The sequence below is a fragment of the Malurus melanocephalus genome, unplaced genomic scaffold (assembly GCF_030028575.1).
Source record: "Malurus melanocephalus ecotype Western Australia unplaced genomic scaffold, MMel_1.1 scaffold_145, whole genome shotgun sequence".
In the NCBI taxonomy this organism is placed as follows: Eukaryota; Metazoa; Chordata; class Aves; order Passeriformes; family Maluridae; genus Malurus; species Malurus melanocephalus.
Window position 1 is genome coordinate 1,753,682 of NW_026623377.1, and position 22,259 is coordinate 1,775,940.

The 22,259-nt window shown below is 38.0% G+C and overlaps 1 protein-coding gene across 4 annotated transcripts in view; it reads left to right on the forward strand.

Moving 5' to 3' along the window:
• VPS41 (VPS41 subunit of HOPS complex) overlaps positions 1–22,259 on the forward strand; it is a 131,106-nt gene that overhangs the window by 92,230 nt on the left and 16,617 nt on the right. For all 4 annotated transcript variants that reach the window (XM_057371376.1, XM_057371377.1, XM_057371374.1 and 1 more), the window contains 12 exons: positions 2,567–2,664; positions 5,068–5,197; positions 6,914–7,029; positions 8,428–8,484; positions 11,115–11,176; positions 12,018–12,099; positions 17,116–17,208; positions 17,704–17,831; positions 18,707–18,851; positions 20,104–20,145; positions 20,254–20,304; positions 21,541–21,678. In XM_057371376.1, coding sequence (XP_057227359.1) covers positions 2,567–2,664; positions 5,068–5,197; positions 6,914–7,029; positions 8,428–8,484; positions 11,115–11,176; positions 12,018–12,099; positions 17,116–17,208; positions 17,704–17,831; positions 18,707–18,851; positions 20,104–20,145; positions 20,254–20,304; positions 21,541–21,678 — 1,142 coding nt within the window. The remainder of the gene's footprint in view (positions 1–2,566; positions 2,665–5,067; positions 5,198–6,913; positions 7,030–8,427; positions 8,485–11,114; positions 11,177–12,017; positions 12,100–17,115; positions 17,209–17,703; positions 17,832–18,706; positions 18,852–20,103; positions 20,146–20,253; positions 20,305–21,540; positions 21,679–22,259) is intronic.

Consider the following 22,259-nt stretch of genomic DNA (forward strand, 5'->3'; position numbering starts at 1 on the left):
TTCTCAAGATAATATCTCCACCACGGGTGCTTTTAATTGAAACATTGTGGCCACTGAAATCAAAGATAAAACCCTCTGATTGTAACCAGAATTTTACTCTTTAAATTCTGCTGTGGAAAAGCAAGGTCTGCTTTTTGAGGTTTAACTAAACAAAATAGACTCCATTTCAGCGTGCCACGTATATGTGGATCTTTAAATCCCAGAGATAGCTTTGTAGAGTTTGGGTAAATAATGTAGCAGATATCATTTCATTTCTGTAGTTTGGTGTATTTCATGCATTTCATTTAATGAGCAGCAAAAAAGATTTACAGGTTTCTTCATTTTGCCTCCTGGTAATTTGTTTGACAGCTGTACATAGATGCTGGACATGGAGTAGATCCACTGTCAGCATATCTTCTATCTTCTCTTAAGACAGGCATAAACATGTATGACAGATGGCCATACCTCAGTCTTTTCCATTTATTTCAATACTGCATTTGTTTTAATTATTTTGGAACCTTTTCAAATTAACAACATTTCTGCAGTGCCTTTGTGTTGGATTCTTCCTTGATCATGACACAGTGTCTAGAAAGTAAGTCAAATTAACCTATTACTGTTCTGTGCAGCTATAACTTCCAATTTTTTTTCAGTAAGACTTTTTTGATTAGCAGCATCAAAGGTTTTTATCAGGTCAAGAAGCACTGTCTATGCTAGTTATTCTTTGTTCAAGGCTGTAGCAGTGGAGCTAGAGCATTGTGTTTCAACAAGTCCTCTTGAGAAGGATGAGCTGAGAGAAAGCTGAAAGTGAAACCAAGGAAACCAAACTCCATTTAAAAACAAAACGAAGTGGTGATTTTTATTTGTTTAGGTTTTTTTTGTTTCACAGATGAGTACTTCTGTGAAGTACTACTTGATCTTAAATACACCATTACACTGGGCATTGCAAGCATTTTCACTGGCAAAAGGACTAAAGTTCTAGTATAAGACAAAGAAACACACACAGATTTTAAAACCATCTCTATAATCATTATAAATGATTAATGGTAATTCACCGTGCTGTTTCCTCTTCAAATACCAACCATACTATTTAAATGCCTTTGAGAGCCTTCTCTTGGCCCTTCTTTAAAGCTGATTTTAAAGTTTCTTTGATAGTAATATGGATTTCACTTTGTGTTTTTCTTTTCCATCTTTTTCCTCCTGCCTTCCATATTTTTTTTTAAATGCCAAATACTAAATTGTAAACTGGGAATAAGAGATGTACTTGTTTCTCAGCTGGATTGTTTAAAATCATCATTGAGAGCAATATGTGACACAGTCAAAGATAATCTCATCAATCTTGCAGGCAAGAACAAGATAATTATGTATGTGGTTACAAATGTAAACCTGTTCTCTGTGAATTGATTGAGTGCTCTACCTTTATGTTGTAGTTTGGTCCCTCAGTGATGCCAAACTGTCAGCAGGCAATAAAAGAAAAACAGTACTTGCTTATTCATTGAGAGCAAATGTCAAATATATACTCTATTTCATTGTATTGTTTTCTCCTTTTGCAGGAGTACAGTTATTTCTCCTGTTCCTTTTTATTATCTTAGGTAAAGAAACGTAGCTTTATTTTTAATGTCATTATGCTGTATTTTCTGTTTGCCTTGCCAAAATAAGTAGTAACATCTAGTAAATATATATATATTAGTAATGTAATGTACTAAACAGTAAGGAAGGAAACCTTTTCTTTTCCTACTTATGATTAGATACTCCTAAAGCCATATTTTGGGAGAAAATAATGAGGTATCTGATGCTTTTGTAAAAGCTTTGAGTTGCAAACACTTGGATGGTTCGTGTTTTGGGCCCCATGAGAGACCTGCTCACAGAAAAAAAAGGGGGCACTGTAAATTCAACAGAATAAAAATAAATAGCTGTTTCTGTGGCAGTGGTATCATTTACTGACTCCTTTTGTAAATACAGTTCAGCACTCTGTTTTTCTTTCTCTTTCTTGAAATAGTCCTCATGTTACTCTTGTTTTCAAGAGCAATTTTAGAAAATTATATTTTCAGTTTTATGAACAAGAGAAGATAATATCAACTGTGTTTTCTTTGTAATGACTGTATCTGTAAATTATTCTGTAATGTGTAAAGTGATGATAAATAAGTGATGACCTTTGTGTTTTCATATATCATACCAATAGATGTAGCAGGTGCAATTCTCTTAAGGCTGCTTGAACTTGCTGCAAATATGTAAACCAATGAAGTTGTATTACTTATTGCCTATTTTATTGAGTTTGATTTTGGGTTTGCTTCATTTCTCAATGTGGTTACTGAAAATCAGACTGACCCTTCATTTCAAATGCTTCACCTCTAGCATATTCTGGAGCACATGCATTTCTTTTTGCATGCTTTAATGCAATTTTATCTGTTAAAAGTAGATCTTTGTATGAATCAACTGGGAAATCTATGAGTTTGTTATATGTGTTAAGTCTTCTTATTTCTGAAGTCCTCTATGCTGTTGATTGTCCCTGAAGATCAATGTGTTTTTCTTAGGTAGTAGTTCATACACATTCATGTTTTTAAGTCTGTTTTTCTTTCCTGTATTTCAGTTTTCCAATTTGACACCGAATTCTACATCAGTGGACTTGCACCTATCTGTGACCAGCTTGTTATACTTTCCTATGGAAAGGAGATCTCCGAAAAAACGGTAGTTTTTTTATGTCAGAGTTTCTTTACAACATTATTTGACCTGCAAGTTGGGCCTTAAACTAGTCATGCAAATATGATTATGTGAGAAAAAGCTTGTAGTCTGCTGGTAGTGAACAATGCTTGAAACTTCTCTGATCTCCAAAACAAGGTCAGTGAAGGTGATGTTGAAGGCTAATGTGCTTACCTTTCAGAAATCATGTTTTGGTTCCTTTTTTTTCTTTCAGAGCACAGAAAGTCTCTAGGTAGCCCTTCTGGCTCCCTTTTCCTTCCTTTCCTCTCCACCCCACCACCGCTTTTTCTCTCCTTTTCTCTCTTTCTTCCTGATGTTTCTGCACCAGAAGAAATGAAGAATCTTATTTAACCATAAGAGGAATTGGCTAACGCTGTATCTCAAAAGAAGTGAGAGTGGTAAAGTTGATCAGCTCGAGCAGTAAGAGTCACTGTGGGGTGGAACGAATTACTGTGAGCAAATGGCATCGTCTCCTTTCCTTCTAAGATCCTTAGTTGTGTACACGCAGATCCATGCATGGATAGGAAGAAATTAGAATTCTTGTCAGCTGTTTTTGCTGTGTGCGGACAAATGCCATGTTGGTCTCTGACATTAATTTCATATTGCCAAATACAAGGCAAGGCAGTGGAGGAATCCTTCAAGCTGTGGTGTGTGAACCGCCAGATGCTCTTGATCATCTCTTTGATAACTATGTGTTAGACAACCATCACCATAGTAACCTTAAGAAACTGAGTGCACGAGTTGCTAGGCAATGAAATCCTTCAGGTTCAAACAAATGCTCAAGCCTTCTAAGATCAGTGGGATTAGCTTCTAGCTCTGCATTGGGATGTCAGATTATTATTTCTTTATTTATATTAAGGAGAAAAATAACGTCTCAGCAGAGTTTCCCAAATAATCAGCAGAGTAGTCCTCCAGTGCGGGAGAGTCCATAAAATAAAAGAAACCAGACAAATGGGATAAGGAAGGGGTAGGAAAAGGTGGGTTGAAATGCTGGGAAACAAGGAAATTGGGAAGCCACCATTAATGAAAAAGTGATGCAGGACAGGAGCTATTATAAAGGAGGTAGTGACTGCAAAAAGCTAAAGTCATTTTAATTGCTTAAGGAAAGAAAGATGAAAAGGGAATTTCAGGTGATACAATGGGAATTGAACATAGGAAAAGGTTTCTTCCTGTGTTTGCTTTTAATTAGTCTTTTAAACAATCTCCAAATGCTGGACTTCACTAACTTCTCAGTTCTTTGGGTAAGTGTAGAAGTACAAGAAAAGAACTCCGGGTAAGAACAGAAGTACAATTGTCCCTGACACTGTGTCTTGTGTACTGTTGTGGTGGAAACTCCTTCATTAGTGTTTTGGCTCTGTGGAGCCCAAACTGCCTGAGTTTGCAGCAGAATTGCTCACTACAAGAGTCCTTTGGTTGCATGGAACAGTGGTCTTCCTACACTTGATTTCACAGCTTGAAAATGACAGGTTCATACTTTTTACAAATTAGGTCAGAATTGAGAGCTTGCTTTTAAAGTATTTTTGTTTTGGGTTGTTTTTTTAATGGAACAGTGAATTGAGAAAACACAAAGTGATGCTACTTCCAGGTGGGTACGTTAGAGCATTTAAATCCACTTTCTATGTGTCCTTGCTCTTTTATTCTGTATTTTGATATAATTCACAGGCTGAAGTAGAAAATATAGGATTGTCTTGGACCTTGACTTAATTAAAAATGCAGCTAGTTGAAGACAGCTGTTTCCCTTGGACAGAAGGTGGAAATCCATCTGTCGTCTTACCACAACCACCTACACCGTGCTTGCAAGTTCATTTTACTCTAAGTTAATCAGAACAGCATAGGTTTTGTATTATTCTCAGATTAATTTTTCCCTGCTGCTGCTGGCTAAAATCAAACACTAGCTTAAAAAAATCAAACACTAGCTTAAAAAAAACCCAACAAATTCATCTTGATACCAGATTATCATTGACTCATAGATCTCTGTCCTTCAGGGCATGAGCCCAACTGTGTATGGGTCCTAAATTGTTCTGTTGCTTGTTGAATGAAGCAATTGATAATCATTGTGATAGCCCTGAAAACTTCTGTGACCAAGAGCAGAAAATTAGTGAGCAAATTCAAGGGTAGGATATATACCTCTATATCTCCTTCCCCACACTGATCTCTTCAAAGGAAGCAATCCAAGAGTAGGAGTAACTTTCTTTGTGTTCCAGATGCGGTTACTCTGTGAAGCACAGCTTTGCAACTTCTGTCATTCACAGCTGAGTACCCAGTGCAAAGTACTGGATCATTGTGCATGTTTGCAGCTGTTGAATTTCAGCCTTCTTTGTAGATGACCACCAGTTGGTATTGCTAAGGTGATTCATGTAGGATACAACTAAAATGTTGTGGTTTTGCTAGGAGGTGGAGTGTTGTGCAAGGCCTAGACTCGATATTGTGCAACCCCTGCCTGAGTCCTGCGAAGAGATCTCTTCTGATGCACTAACAGTACGAGGATTTCAAGAAAATGAATGTCGAGATTATCATTTAGGTAGGTGTTCTCAATATCATTTTGGTTTGGTTTGGTTTGATACCTTGCTTAAAGAAAGACTTGATTTGGGAGTACTTAGACTCCTTTTTCATTTTTATGTCATTTTTTTTTCATCTCCTTGAATAGCTGTAATTGCCTATGACACTGAAGTGTAGAGTGGAAATCTACAAGAATTAATCACATGAAAGAAAATAAACTTATGTATTTAAACATCATTATTTTTAATGCCATCTATTAGGTCAAACTGACTGGAGAAGTATGTATCCCATGTAATGTCCAGTATAGTGGAAGGCAGTGTCTTTGATGGAGATTTATTCACTCAACATGTGATCCATAGGAGCTCTTTTTACACAAAGGGCTTCAGGAAAAGCAAAATTAGTGTCACAATGTCTGGAAAAGCTGCTTTAGAGGGAAAGATTGAATAAGTGTCATTTCAACTGTAAAATGCACCTGGGTCAACTCAAAAGAGACACACTGATATTTAGCTTCCCTGTACTGACAAAGCTGTCAGTTATAAAAGAGATCCCAGAATGGTAAAATGGAGTGAATAGGAACTGGATTTTGGCAAGTTCCACCTAAAAGATAGATTTAACTATGCAACAGGAAGGGAGATTAAACCCTGCCACAATATATGTCATCTTTTTAAGGTGGGATAATTTTCTGATCTGTATGTTGTAGCTCAGAAAAATGCATGGCAAAACTGATGCAGAATTCTTTGGAAGATTATGTAGCCTGTGTTATACAGAAACATTCCTTCTGGCTTTTAAAATCCATGAATCTGAATTTTAAGCATCTCCTCCAGCAGCATGCTTCAAATCATAGGCTTGACAGATCTCTTTGTGTACATCTATGCCCTTAAGCCACTAGAAACAGACTACATCTCCTCCTGACCTCAAAAACATCTGTTCTGCTATCAGTAGAATTGGGGTTTCTTTATACATCTTCCAAGGCAGAACACTGATGTCCACAGTTGTACTTTTATGCTTAATGAATATTCTAGTTCACCTGACAAGTCTAAGTGTTTTGTATGGCTTTAAAGACAAGCATTGTTTTGTGAATTGCTTATCACTTCACAGGAGTGTATTTGTATGTGTTTATAGAAACTGATCAGAACAGTGAGTGGTTTTCTCTTCTGTACCTACAAAATACTGGTGTTTCTTCATGGTTCTGTGCAAAGGATTACTATTTAAAACATTCATCCTCTGCATTTAATTTTACCTTTTAATACTTTTTCTTTGAGCTTACTGAAAAATAAAGGCTTATGGTATAAGAAAATGCATTATACATATAGCCTTAACTTGGAACATTGTAAATGCATTGCTGTAATGATGTGCTGTGTCCTCAGGGGTTATGGTATCTATCATATATGCTTTTGATGGCCTTGACCTTGATGGGAAGGCTAAGTTTTTTGCAGGCTGTGTAGTGTAATAGCACTCTAAAAGTATAGTAATGGGTTCTAAACCATCATAAAGTTTACACATAGTGGATGAATCAGAATTTGCAATAAGCTGTAGTGGTTTTTTGAAAGATATGTTTCCATTTAAACCAGTTTTAATTTATTGGAGAATGCAGCTTCTGAAAAAGTATGTCCTGCAGGAGTAGCCTTGCTGTCTTCCTTGCATCTCTTCTTTTTAAATTCCCCTCAAGGGTGTACTAAAAAGCAGAGCTTTACTTAAAGAAAACATAATAATAATAAAACTGTGTGTGCATTTGCAGAGTATTCAGAAGGTGAACCACTTTTTTATATCATCAGTCCAAGAGATGTGGTTGTGGCTAAAGAGCGAGACCAAGATGACCACATTGACTGGCTTCTTGAAAAGAAGAAATATGAAGTAATTTTTACATCATTCTTTCCTTCAGATGTTCTTGGTTTGCAGATTGGATTAGGATGATGGACTTTGCAATGTCATTTCCATTGGGCAGTTTCTGTTCCTACAGTCATTGACTAAATGCTTGTAAAGGGTGGAAGTTAACTATACATCCCTCCATCACCTATAGTCTTACTATTGAAACAACTAATTAGAATTTCACCCAAGTGAAGTAGCTGAATTAGATGCTGAAAATACTACTCTCATCATCAGTTATGAAATGTATTAGCTGATGCTGAAAATTATTAAAGCTAGGGTTTGGCTTTAAAGCAGCAGAAAGAGTTAACTAATGAGCTGTACTTTTAAAAGTAAAGTACTATGGTTTTGAACTGTAGCTGTGCATGCTGAAAGTAGCATTGCTCACAATAAGGCTGATCCAATATTAAAAGATGAAAGACATACAGCACTCTTGGATAAAAAAGCTCAGCATTTGATTGCATCAATATTGGTGTGTTTTAAGTATGTGTATCTAAACACCTAAAACAATAAATTAATGCATACCAAGATGCACATGGTCTGAATTCCAATATCCTGCAGTTATTAACTTAGAGCACTTGTTATGATGCATAAAGTTAGCTTGTAAAGTCCTATTTATGTGTTGTTTTGTGCCCATTATAAGGAAAATAGTGGGAAAGCCATTCAGCATGTATTGCTTTTGCTAATATTATCATGATATTTCTCATGCAGATTTGTTTCAATCCCTGTGGATGCTTTTGCATCTAAATAAGAAACTTTTATGATGAGTGCAGTTTTGCAATATTTGTAAATCACATCCTTTGGTCCCTGAAGACTCCAGTAATTTGCAAGTGACAGCTGTGTGTGTGCCTTATGAAAACCATTCAAGTTAGTAGATAGGTGTGTTATAATGTATCTTAAAGGTTTCATTTTTATTTGTGGAAGTACCAGCTTTTTTCTGTACATTTGAAAGAAGTAGAAAAGCAGCAAATGACAAATATAAATCATTCTGACTGGAGAAGACATTTGGGCTGGGGAACTGCAAGGTAGTCTTCCCCCATCCGCCCCCTTTCCTGTTGATTTTTTTCAGAGGTTTTGGTGGTGAAGTGGTCTCATTTGRAAATGATCAAATGTGACTGCATTGTGTGTTTTATTGTAATCATGCAATTTGATCCTAATGTAATAATATGGAGTGAACCCAGACAGAAACAAAAGTAGTTTCTTCTTTGGTTGACTGCTTTTGTTTGAGTATGAATTCAAAGCTGTTCACCCAACCATGGCATTAAAAATTCTAGTGCTTCAAACACCCTACTCTGAAAAGCAGTTGATTTATACAGTTCTAGAGCTTTCTGTATTGCAAGTTGGCATGTTTGACTAGTATCTCTGTTCTCTCCTTTTTGTATATAGGAGGCTTTGATGGCAGCTGAGATCAGTCAGAAAACCATAAAAAAGCACAAGATTTTGGTAAGTCTCAAAGCTTCTATTCAAAAAAAAATACCTTCTTTCTTTCAGAATGCTGTAAGATGAAAGGAAAAAAGTCCTGTTCTTTATAACATCAAGCAATAATTGTTAGGTATAGTCCAACTAGCATTTGATTTCTTGGTTTCAGATGCGGAACAGGAGTGTTAGTCTGTGAAACATGAAAGGGTCTGCATTTTGTTAGAGTGCTGTTGACATTGAAAAGAAGAGAATTCCATTTCTCTGATTGCTGATGGGGTTTTGTTTACTTTTACTTTTGTATTAAATTTACTATTGTTTGAAGTAACACAGTGTTGCACTGTTAGAGATTGCATGCAGGAGTGACAGATTTCTCCTTAACTTTTACCTTGTACATTTGACAGGGCTTTGTAAAGAGTTTAAGAGATCCTTTTCTCCTTTTCTCACATACAGTCATTTCCCATGTTAATAGTCCCTTTTACAGGGCAACAAGGGGTGTCAATCTTTAAAACAAAACGGAGTTACACAAAAGCATCACTAATTTTAGCTTTTGTTTGTTTGCTTTTGTTTAAATTCACCAATACTGCTGCTTCTTTAAATCAAAGTTTGTACAAGTGTTAGAAGATGTGTTTAATTTTTTAGCCAGATTACTGGTGTAATATGCATCCTGTCTATCAGTAGGTCTTAAAAAACTTTTATTCTTGTGTAGTAGAGAAGTTGAATTAAGATTTAAATGGCATGTCATCACCTGTCACAGAGTTTATACTTAACAGAGCTGCTCTGTGACCCTTGCAAAAGATGTAAAGAATTATTGAAGGAGGTCCTGGCAGTGCATTCAGAGGGGGAAAAAAACCAAACCCAAACAAATAAAAAAACAAACGAAACAAAAAAAATCCACAGCTTTTGTTTTGATTTTCAGAAATTTGCTCTGCAATGAATTATTAAGTTCAGTGAACACAAGCAGTTTTTGACAGTTTGGTCTCTAATGCAAAAGCCAACAAAATGTGTTGAGGAAACAAAATGTTGTTATCAAGCCCTAAGTGAAGAATTAATGGTGCCCTGATTTATTTCAGTTTATGCTCTTGATGCCTTATCAATCAGGCTAATCTGAAACAGAGGCCAGACAAACTTAAGAGAATGAGAATAAACAACTTTAATACAGGTCTAACAGGCCTACTGGTACATTAGGGCAGACAAAAGCCTCCTCCTGAGGCTACACTCAAAATGGGTACCGAGTCACGAGATCTTCACCTTTTAGAAGTTCTGCGTTATTAACATTCTGGGTCTTAATTCTCCGATGATCTTCAGGTCATGATGTCAACCACCCCAAACTTGCTCCCCCCCAACTCGCTGTTGTTTACATATTTTGGGACTCTGAGGCAGCGAGGTTTCCTTGGATTCAGGCTCAGAGAGGGATTGTTTTGTCTAAAGATGGGAGAATGGTAGTTTTAGTGTTGTGCTAGAGAACTACAAGAATACAGAAGCATGAAAATATAAAAACTAAAAATCCTAAGGCATCACTCTCACTGCCAAATGACACCACACTCAGGATACTTTAGAAGTCTGGTAGCCTTAGGGATTTTTTAGATTGCAGTAATTGTCACTGCTCCTCTGCATCTCTTGAGCAGAGCACAGAGGTCCTAAACAGCCAGATCTACATCTCCTTTCCTTATTCGTCTTTTCTGCTCACTGGGAAGCTGGTCCACAGGAGAATGAAGATTACTTTCAGCCTCTTTTTGAGAATGGTGAATTGGAAAATACAAAGGCAGTTCCTGTAGTGTAATGAAATCCTAAAATCTTGTGTATGTGCAATTTTTTTCTTCGTAATAGATTGACCAATTGAAGTTGTTGCATACCTCTGTTCATATTCTGCAGTACTGTCCTTGATACTGATCAAAGAAACATGGTGCCTCCTAAGATGCAAATGTTTATTTTTTTTGTAAGGAGCAAGGTCTTCTTTTTCATTGTACAGCTTTGTTTTCTCTTTTTTTCTTTCTAGAAACAAGGTGGGTTTTAAAATTATAAATTAAATTATGCAGTGAGTCCACTGGGTTGTGTCAACATGAACATGAGTGTTGAGATTACAGCGGGAGGTTCATGCCAAAATTTTGATATATATTAGATGTCTACCAGAAATGTTTTACAAGTGACCTGTGTGATGAACTTTGAGAAGGGAGGTTTAGTATGCAATAATAACAAATAATCTTGCTAAGTTCTCAGTAATTCCTGCACTTTATTGAGCAACACTAGGATGTACATTCTCAACCAACTTTTTGCTGTCCTTTGCAAATTTTGTGTTGACAAAGAGCATGTCTTATACAATGACTGGTGGTTTTCTTTTTGAACTAACTTTCAAGGACTGTAAGATCAGCTATGTGTTTTCAACAATCCTTAATAATTAGAGGTGGCACAGTCTTCTCAGCATCAGTGAGATTAAGAGAATTATTTAAGAGCACCTTTTGTTGAACCTGTGAGCCATCTATGCAAGTATTTTGTGTTGACTGTTCTATGTGCCCTACTTGTAAAGGAGAATCAGGGAATACACTTAGAKCCTTGATATTCCAGCTGTATACACTGCTACTATGGTAGTTATTGTGGTAGTCAAGTCATTCACTTCCAAACTTTTATAACTAATCCTCTACTATTATTCCCTCTAGGACATTGGATTAGCCTATATAAATCACCTAGTGGAGAACGGAGAGTATGACCTGGCTGCTCGGTAACCTAGTGTTAAAGATCTTCTCTGCTGGCTAAAGTGTGTCTGTGTGGGGAAAAAGAAAAAAAATATTGATTCTGAAGTATTTGGGGATGTTGATTTTCCCTGTGTTCTGGAGTTTCTGAAGTTTCAAAATGTAGAGATGTATTGCTGTGCCCTAAATTTTTTTTGCATGTAGTTACTTCAAAGTTACTGTAAACTTTAACTGGAATTGAGACCTATATTTTTAAAAGTAAGCCTTGATTTTTCAAAGTTATACTAGATTTTCAAAACTAAGGTTTTCTTTGGATTTTGATAAACTAAATTTATTAGTGTGTCATTGCACATAATGCTATCAGAAAATATTTGGTTTTGCATGGGTATAAATAGAAATGTCAAATATGGGAATCCAAAGTAAAGGTCAGAAATTACCCAAAATTTGTGTTTTCATGTATGTGTAAGTGGAAGCATTTATTTTTAAGTGTTCAGTTTTTCTCAGCTGGAATTTAAAAACTTCACTTATAAAGCTGATCAAGAGGGTGCCATCTTTGCCCATGGTATGTGGGTTTCAACTAGATGATGTTTAAGCTCCCATCCAATCCAAGCTATTCTCTGATTCCATGAAAGCTAATATGGCGGTAATCACTAACGTGACTTCATAATAAGCAGTTAGTCCTCTTGGATGCAACAAAATTTTAAGGTTTGAAAGGAGAAGAACCTGGCATACTCTAAAGTGATGGTTGACAATATAAGTTAATTTTGCAAGTTTCATGATAGGGAGAAGAAATGAATCCTTGTAGTAATGCTGTCATATTGGTATTACTTTCTGAACCTACTTTTGTTCTCTTTTTCATTTTCCTTCCAGAAAGTGCCAGAAAATCCTTGGCAAAAACACAGAACTCTGGGAATTTGAAGTCTACAAGTTTAAAGAAATAGGTCAGCTTAAAGTAAGTTAATTTCTGTGTTTGCACTCAAGTAATTTGTATGCTGTACTTACTGTATGTTTTGACCAAGTTTCTAAAGCACCACATTAATGGCCTGTTATGGTATTCCTGCTCCAGATCTCTGTTTCTAGACAGTTGTCTTTCCGATTGATGTGTATATGTCTTAAAACAAGATTGGTGGCATAGTGCTACATATTTTTACTTGGCAGTCTCCAAGTAAAAGATCCATCCCCAAGGCTTTTACTTGCAAAGATGCTCACAGTTAAATACATTTTTTCCACTTACTTTTAATTTGTTTCCAGTATGTCCTAAAAATCCTACCCCAAGTTGTAAGGAAAATAGTCTCTGTAGGTGCCAATCATTGTGGCAAATCCAGGTCCCTTGCAACAGGTACACAACTTGAAGTGTTGAAGAATTGCAAAGCAACGTAAAGACCTATGCTGTGTGCTAGAAATGGTGGCAAGAAAGAGGTCAGTGTGCACTTCTTGTGTTTTCCCTGGTCGCAGTCCAGCTACTACAACAGTTAATGTGAGATTCTCAGTTAATAAAGTGCCCAGGACATAAAGCCATAATACTATCACTGCTAAACCAATTGAAAACATTATGCACACTCCCTTTGGTAACATGTATACATTTACTTCTGAATTTTATGTCTTCCTATTCAAACTCAATAAGCCAAAAAGGACATATTATTATGATCTCACAGCACACAGTCCCTTGCTGCTTTTGAGCCATTTAATTCTGTTCAAAGACCAAAAGTGTTTCAGGATTATGAATTTCAGAAATGTCTGATTTCTGTTTTGGAGCCAGTTTAGTGCAAAAGCAACTTTCCTTTAGTATGACTTCTTTGTGGTTTGGTGCATTCTTTAGTACTTCGGAAGATGAAGCTCTATGTTTATTTCAATCCAGTAGCAGGCCTGAATGCAAGTATAGGTGAATTTTTTATGCACTGCTTCTTAGTTCTTTTGGTTTCATTTTGTTTTTTGGATGCAAATGTCTTGTCTCCACTTACATCATCCAGACTGTAAAATATAAAAATATTTACAGGTTTTCTGCAAAAACATCTCTGCTCAATTACTGCCTTTCTAAACAGTTGGATGTTTTCAGCCTTTAGAGTATCCTTTTCATTCTTAGAGCCTAGGCCCAGGAATTCCCAGACTAAGAAAAGCACGAGATGCAGTCCATTACATCATTCTGCTTCAAGTTGCAGTTATAGAAAATACCTGCCCTATTTCACTATTTCAATAGCATGTAACTTTTCCCAGATTTTTAAAGATGCCCGACTATCATAAAGGGTGAACTAAATTAAGCCAGATCTAAATGAAGGGATCCTTGTAATGCTTGGGATCACTTGTGTGGAATTTTTACCTTCTTATGTAACCAGCAGACATTAAACATCATATTGCAACTGGGCTATAATGGCTTTATCCTGATGAGGAGAGTATTTGAGATGTGGAGACGGAGTTTATTTCAAAACTGAATTTTCTTGTAAGTTGTTACCTGAAATCTGATGTTTCCAGTCTAGTGCGATTTTCCACTAACTAAGGTGACAGTAAACTAAAGGTTTAAGCTTTCCTTCCTGCACAGAAGGATTAGTGATACCCCAGTGTCAAAGTTTCTTGGGTGAGTGTTGTTTGTTTGCATGCAATTTTAGGGGGGTTTTCAGTGTTCTGTCCTAAGCAGTCCTATTTGGCTACCAAAGATTGCATTTTGATATCTTGATGTCTCTTCCATGTCTTCAGTGAATATCCTCTAGCAAATCTAGTTGTGGCAGCTTCAAGATTCTTTAGCCTTGCAGTGATCTGTTCCGCTCCTCCTCAAGCAGCAGTGCTTGACGGAGTCACATACTTGTGCTCAAGCCCCTTCAGTATAAAATCTAATGTCTCAGCTCAAACAGCTGAGGAAGGTGGATGGATTCAAAGGAAGGTGCAAATTCTATGAGTGCTGGCTATTGTGACATGAGGGATTTGCTCCATTCTGTTTACTCAGCTGTGACAGCAGTGACTTTCAGCAGTGGTGCAGGATGCTCAGCTAGCAGCAGCAGCACTTCAACCAAAGCATTGGCTGGAAGACAGTTGAAAGACTTCACCTGACTGTAGTGGGCATAGCAGAGAACAGCAGTGTCCCGACAACCTCTTTCATCCCTTAGATATCCTTCAAGGAATAAGGAATTGTTGTTCTGACTTATTGGTGAGATGGTTTAGGCTATCTCATGCCAACTTTTATGTGGGCTTTCTTGTGTATACCTCATCCTTATATTTATTGATGAGAAGTCTGAGAAGCAGGTCTTAAGAAGAAATAAGGGAAGAAAATATATCTATGTGTAGTATCCCTTTTTTATTTTAAGTCACTTTAACTTCACGGTTCAAGAATTGGTACAAAGGCAGCCCGTGTATACCTCATCCTTATATTTACTGATGAGAAGTCTGAGAAGCAGATCTTAAGAAGAAATAAGGGAAGAAAATATATCTATGTGTCGTATCCCTTTTTTATTTTAAATCACTTTAACTTCACGGTTCAAGAATTGGTACAAAGGCAGCCCGAAGCTTTTTTTCTGACCTTGCTCCCTAATTGCAGCTTGGAAAGGAAATAGGAAGTTTATAACCTCCAGCACGTGTCTTAGTTCACCTCTGTGCCTAGGCTTTAAAAACAACTTGTGTGCTTCTTAGTGTTTGCTGAGCATGGTGGTCAAATTGCAGGAGGTGGCTGTGCTTTTTCTTCAAAGCAGGGGAACATGGGGCAGGAGGAATTTCCTTTGTGAAGCAGCCTGGCTCACATACAGTAAGGCAACTGCACCTCTCAACAGCTCAGTGTGTGGCCCAACTGCAACCAAAAGCTGCAACAGTCTGTTGGGGGAAATTGTTCGTTTAGGAGGTAGCAGGAAGGTAGAAAGTAGGAGTGCAAACAGCCACTGGAGATTGTCCACTGCCTGTGAGTCTCCAGCTGATGTCAGCTTGCTTTCTCTATGGTTAGAATAGATTTTTTATGAAGGGGCCAGGAATATGATTCCCCAGAGCAGCTGGCAAGACTGTGCCCTGAATTAATGGTTAAATTCTGTGACGGTGATGCTGGCAGCACTGCGTTTCAAACACTGGCCGAGCCCAAATGGCAGAGGGAGAGGAGAGGTCTAAAATGTATTGAGGTGGTTTTTATCCTGCTTTTTTCAAGCAACTTCAGTAACAAAACACTATTGTAGTATGTCAGTAGCAGGCAACAGGCAGCATCTCTGAGTGTAGGAATTTCATTGGTGTTGGTCCCTCAGCTACAAACCCTACAGTTGCCACACAGTTGGCGGGTGGAAATAATCTTGGCCTCTAGTTGCATGGAATAATAGTGCTAATAAGATGCTGTGCTAAAATTCTGGGGTATGAGCTGATTTACTCTGACAGCTTCTTATCTCTGGCCTGCTAGAATGCAATTCCTTATCACCTTCTATGAAGCAACAGATTACGTGTATTCACCTTTTCCATGGAGAGATATATTCTCAAATTAATATTCATTTGGGTATGTAAAAACAGCCCTTCATAGAATGTGGTTATTCCACAGTAAGTCATAATTCAAAATTACACATATATTGTGCTTACATGGCCAGGTTCTGGTAGTGGGGATGCTACAGTGAGAAACTGCCAGAATCTTTCCCAATGTCCATCAGAGCCTATGCCAGCCAGCTCCAGGATGGACCCATCACTGGCCAAGGCCAAGCCAATCAGGAATAACAGTAACACCTCTGTGAAAACAGATTTAAAAAGAAAGTAAAAAAGTTATTACACAGTTGTAATTGTGACCAGAGAAGAGCAGAGTGAGAATATAAGAGAGGAGCAACACTCCACTCGGTGGATGCCAGTGTCAGTGGAGAAGTGGAGGAGGAAGGTGCTTCAGGCACCAGAGCTGAGATTCCCCTGCAGCCCGTGCTGAAGACCATGGAGAAACAGCTGTCCCTCTGCAGCCCATGGAGGACCATGGGGATGCAGAGATCCATCTGGAGCCCGTGGAGGAGACCCATACTGGAGTAAGCGGATGCCTGAGAGAAGGCTGTGAGCCTGTGGGAAACCTGTGCTGGACATGGGGGGACCTATGCCAAAGCAGGCTGTGCCTGAAGGACTGCACCCCATGGAAGAGTGACCCACATTGCAGCAGTTCAAGGAGAACTGTTCCCATAGTGTGGACTCATGTTACAGAAGTTTGTGGAGAACTGTGTCTTACGGGAGGGACCCCGCGCTGGAGAAGGGTTAGGACTCCTCTCCCTGAGCAGCAGGAGAAACAACATGTGATGAACTGACCATAACGCCCATCTCTGTCTCCCTGCATTTCTGGGATGAGGAAGGTAGAGCACAGGAAGGAGGAATGGATGGGGGGGGCAAGGTGTTTTTGAGATTTGTTTTACTTCTTTTTATCCTGCTCTGATTTGGTTAGTAATAAATTCAGTTATTATCCCTAATGTGATTTTATTTTGCTGTGATGGTATTTGGTGAGTGATCCCTCCCAGATCTTGTCTTAACCCATGAATCCTTCATTACATTATTTCTCCTCTGTCCACTTGTGGAGAGAAATGAGGGAGTTGCTTTGTTGGGTGCCTGGTGTCCAGTCAGGGTCAACCCAGAACAACACATTTTTCAGCTAATGAATCCTTATTTTATTTACAAGGCCAAGACTTAACATAATGCATTTTGAAAACATTCTTGTTTTGAGGGGTCTTTCATGGGTTTTGTTTTCCAAATGACTAATGGTTATTTAGAAAGGACAGTGGCTCATTCTCCCATTCTAACTAGGATGTTGCCACTTGTCTCTCAAATGGAAGTTCTTTCAATTTAGTTAAACAGTTCCAACATGTGTAATCCTGAAGTAAATAACTTCAGGGTGCTGCTTACAAGTATGATTTTATAAGGCTTCCAGTGATTACCAAGAGCTGTTCTGTGCCTAGCTTTGCTTTCTGGTTTCACTGCTATTCTTTTTCTATCAGTGTATCAGGATGTTGCATGTCATTCCTCATCTGACACTTTGCTCTCTTTGTTCCTATAGGCAATTAGTCATTACTTGCCTAGACGGGACCCAGTTTTGAAACCTCTGATCTACGAAATGGTCCTGCATGAATTTTTGGAGAGTGACTATGAGGTACTGCAGCCTGATGTGTCCACATCAGTGTCCAATAGTTATTGCCAGCTAAAGATGCTTAGCAGTGTGGAATTCTGACAGCAAATTCTCAGATATATTCAAACAGATTGTCAAAGGACAGTTCCGCAATAATGAAAATATTAAAAAGTTGAATTTTAAGTTTAAGAGAATAAATAGCATGTTGTGCAATTGAATGCCGTGAGTTTGATTATTTATTATGCTGTTATTTTTAGTTTGTTTAATGTGCCATAAGTGGTTGAGGTGATGCACAAAGCTTACAACACCTGAAAGAGAGTCAGCTTCATGAATCTTAATAACATTGCCCTCAGAAGGAAAAATCTGTGTTCTGCACAGTACATGTCTGTGGGCACGTAAAAGTTGCTTAAAGGTGAAACACACCAGGTATCATCTCAGAGGCTTAGCTGAAACTTTGATGTTTTGAAATGTTCCTTAGGCCATTCTTTCTATTTCTGTTACAATCTCTTATACTTTTAGGGGTTTGCAACCCTAATAAAAGAGTGGCCTGGAGATCTGTACAACAACACAATCATAGTTCAAGCTGTGGTGGATCACCTGAAGAAAGATCCGCAGAATAGGACTTTGCTACGTACACTTGCAGAATTGTGAGTACTGTTTTAAATTCCTCTTAAAAAAAGTACACTTAAAATAGGGTGCTGTAGTTTATCCATATTTGCTTAGCTCTCTTAAAAACTTCTTAGCTGCAGTCTACAGAGTACTTTGTCTCCACTCTGCTGATGGCACAGCATACCAATTCTTTACCCTTCCTTGTAAAGTTCACATTGAGTATGAAAGCAAATTGTTAAGCATGAGATTGGATTTCCTACTCCTTTTTCCAGAGTAAATAGCTAGCATTCCTCTTCATGCAGTCAGAGGAAACCTCTTTTGTAAAGCTTATATTTCAGAATTACCCACAGGAAAATAAAATGGTGGGGCATTTTGCCCACTATTTAAGAAGTATTGAGGTTTACTCCATGGCTGGAAATATGCAATTGGAAAATGTGCCAAAACTGATCTGGTTCTAGGTCACTTTGTAGAGGGATAAAGCTCTTCGATTTTCTCAGCCTCATCACTGTGTTAAGTTCTTTTCATACTGCTTATTTGAAGAATGGATAGTTAGTGCCTATTACTATGTTAGAATCTGCCCCAAAGTTTCAAGAGAACAATGTTTTTTTAGCTCTGAAGAGAGTTCCAATTGGTTTCCAAGAACTGAAAAGTTAGCATTTTGTGTGTCCCTGTGAATTGAAAATGGAAAATGAAAATGCAGAAAACCACAGGTCAGAACAGAAATGAAGGCAAATAAATGGAGGTGAAATTAATGTTGCTTGATTTTATTTCCCTGTAACAAAAATTAATCACAGCTCTACTTAGATATTTATAAAATCAAGTAGTATCCTAATGTGTTTAACATAATGTAGTATGTGATTTTCCTACACTTAGGTATGTAACATTACATGTATTATAATCCTGTTTTTATCAGGTATACTTATGACCAGCGCTATGGCAGAGCCCTAGAAATCTACCTAACTCTGAGGCACAAAGATGTCTTCCAGTTGATCCACAAGCACAATCTCTTCAGTTCTATCAGAGACAAAATTGTTCTGCTTATGGATTTTGATTCAGAGGTACAGTGATCTTAATGATTTTGTATTCACTTTCCACTAGAGATGTTTTAACAGATTAAAAATAAATGAGCTAAAGATAGTGTTGCAGCAGAGAGTGTGTTTGCTGCATCTGGATACATTCTGAGATAAGGAAGTTTGTTTCCCTAGACTGCAAAATAATTGACCTGAGGATTATATTTTTCATTTGTATGTCCATTTGTTTCCCTTGTAATTTGTCACTCTTAGTGAGAAGAGTGCTAGATTTGAGGTCATTGTTGTGATTCTCAAGTCACAAGATTAAGTATCATTTCACACATAGTATCATTTCACCATATTATTCTTTCTGTATTTGAATCAAATAATGGTATTAATTAGCCAAAGAAAGGAGACAGTGAATATATTTAGGCATATATCAAATGTACTTGCCACGTTCCTTTCACTAAGTCAATTACTCTGCTTCCGAAAGTTTGAAAAGTTATTAACTCAAATTCCAAAAATCAGAAAGTGCTCATTTTATGATGAATTATATTTTCTTTCTTTCTAGCTGGCTATAAAATGTGAGCAAATGAGTTTTGGTATGATCCCTGGGAAGACAACCAAGCAGATCTGCTCTTTTTTCAGTGCAGTAGTTTAACTGTTGTAGTTAAAATATGGAGCCATCTCGACTGTAGGTGATCATTGTTAATATGCCCATTCTAAACTGCGTGGAGTAAAAAAGTATTTTTTTTTAATCCAGTAGAAGTGTATCAGGAATCTCTGGTTTGGTATTTTTTTAATATGATGCAAAAGTTTGCTCTTGAAAGACAAAACAGAACCTGAATCCTGGTGGCCGTTCAGCTTGCTTGGTCTTGTCTGCTTAATGATATTGGTATGCAGGTAGTTTGGAGGAATCTAGTTGTAAGGCAGGTTGAATTGTGTGTTTCTTACATAGCTATCACCCTGCACTTTCCTTTTACAATGGAACAAATAGAATTTCTACATCGTTTGGCGGTGGCTTTTTGTGACTGACAACTCGGTGGGCATACTTCACCTGCAGTGCCCAGCATTTATTGCTGTTAGTGAGGAAACGTGGAAGTATTCTGGAAGCATACTATAGTGTTGTGCTGTCTCAGGGTATGCTGATGTTACATAAACTGCTCTCTGAATTTCTCTTTCTGAAAAGAGTAGATCTGCAATCCATCTGGCACCCATCAGGGAATAAGCATAATTCTATATAGAACATAAGAACATGTGTGTACCTGTTTTCTACCTGAGTTCTCTTTCTCTGTTGTAGAAAGCTGTAGACATGCTTTTGGATAATGAAGATAAAATTTCTGTGAGTATAACAAGTTCATGGCATGGCAGTCCAATGCTAGCTTGTATTACCTGTCCTCCTTTCAGTCTTGTAAATGTGATTATTTATCGCAGGTTTGTTTTCTTTTAGATTGACAGAGTTGTTGAAGAATTAGAAAACAGGCCTGAGTTACAGCATGTGGTAAGTACTCCTAAATACTGTTGATTTCAAGTTGAGCTGAATAAACTCTTTGCTGGACCTATCTTTTACCTTGTTTATCTTGTTAAAGTGCACCTGGCACTGAAATGTCACAAATTATCAGGGCCAAAATGGCTACTTCTGCCAATTTGCTCTTTAACAGTACTTAAATGATCTTAAAATGTATATCTGTAAGAATCTGATAACATACTGCATGCTTATTAACATACTGTGAGGTCCTTCTTATAGCATTGTAGGCACTTGTCTTTTCTGGTCAATTCCTTCTTACTTTTATTCCCCCTTTTTTCCTATACATAAAATGGGGTTGGTTGGTGGATGCAGCTCTGAAATATGTTCTGCTGATCCTTAGAGAAAATTAGTTGCTTGTCTTTCTGGAACTGTAACTTCCATACATTGTTGGATTGTTCATGTTTGTACAGAATTACAATTTCACTGTAAGGTTGTGGTTCCACACTGCTATTCCAAAAGTTCCTCCTTGGTTTGAATGGGCTGTCAGGGGAGTACATAATGTGTAACTGTGGGCTTGGGCTGTATTAGGGAGGTAAGTTTATCATGCTGCTGGTTACAGATGGGGCTCAGGTATTCATCTGCTAGAGAGAGGATTTATGGGTTAGAGATTTGATTATGGGAAGCAGATCTATGAAGTGTGTGGTCCACAGCCCAAGGGCTTTGCAGAGGCAACTGACAGACTGTCATTTTATGGAGGGGATGCATACAGAGGAGGGCAACAAAGATGGTGAATTGTCTAGAGGGGAAGCCATACAAAGAAGTAGCTGAGGTCACTTGGCTTGTTCAGCCTGGAGGAGACTGAGGGGAGTCCTCACAGCTATTTACACCTTCCTCATGAGGAAAGTATCAAGGCTGGCACTGATCTCTTCTCTGGTGACCAGTGACAGGACCCAGGGGAACAGCATGAAGCTGTGTCAGGGGAGGTTTAGGTTAGATATTTGGATAAGCTTTGCCCAGTAGCATGTCTGGGCACTGGAACAGGCTTCCAGTCTGGGGAAGTGGTCACAGCATCAACCCTAACTGAGTTCAAGAAGCATTTGGAAATGCTCTTAGTCACATGGTGTGATTCCTGGGGCTGTCCTGTACAGACAAGGCGAGGAGTTAGAATTTGATTATCCGTATGGATCCATTCCAGCTGAGGAGTTTCCATGATTCCATTAATAATATTGGATAAGTGGGTTTGAATTCTGATTCTCTTTTGATTCCTAGTATTTGCACAAGCTTTTCAAAAGAGACCACCATAAAGGCCAACGATATCATGAGAAACAGATCAGCCTTTATGCTGAATACGATCGACCAAACTTACTACCGTTTCTCAGAGACAGCACACACTGCCCACTGGAGAAGGTAAGCCCCAAAGCCCTCCAAGCACGGGTCCCTGATTTTTATGTGTGGTCTGTCCTTTATAGTCTTGTGAATTTCTTATCTGTGTCTGGTATTGTCCTCTACTGCCAAAATGAGAGATCTTTTGAGTTTGTGACCATCACCGGCAGTTTGGTTTGCAAAGCTGATGACAGCTGAGACTTTCCTGTCTCAGCTCATAGGGTGGGAATTGATGGGTATTTTTTATGCAGAAGTACTGAATTCACACTTGACATGTAGCTACAGCGTATCTGCTCCTCAGTGCTTAGCCTGACTGAATGTAGGTTATGGTTTCAAGGAATTAACAATGATTTTGCCAAATCTAGAAGCTGTCAGTGTTAGGTCATGAAAAATCAGTAGCTGTAACTGTAGTTTTTCTGTCTTTATATTCTAAGGCCATAAGTTTATCTTGAATAATATACACAGTATATTATGAACTAACTGAACTAAGAGGGTTAAAGATGTTTTGTCTTTGTGCTGTGGCTGATAAACCTGAGGTTTTGCAGAGCACCAGGTTTCCACCTTCTAATATTTTTTGTATTTTTTAATATTTTCCTTCCTTGCTC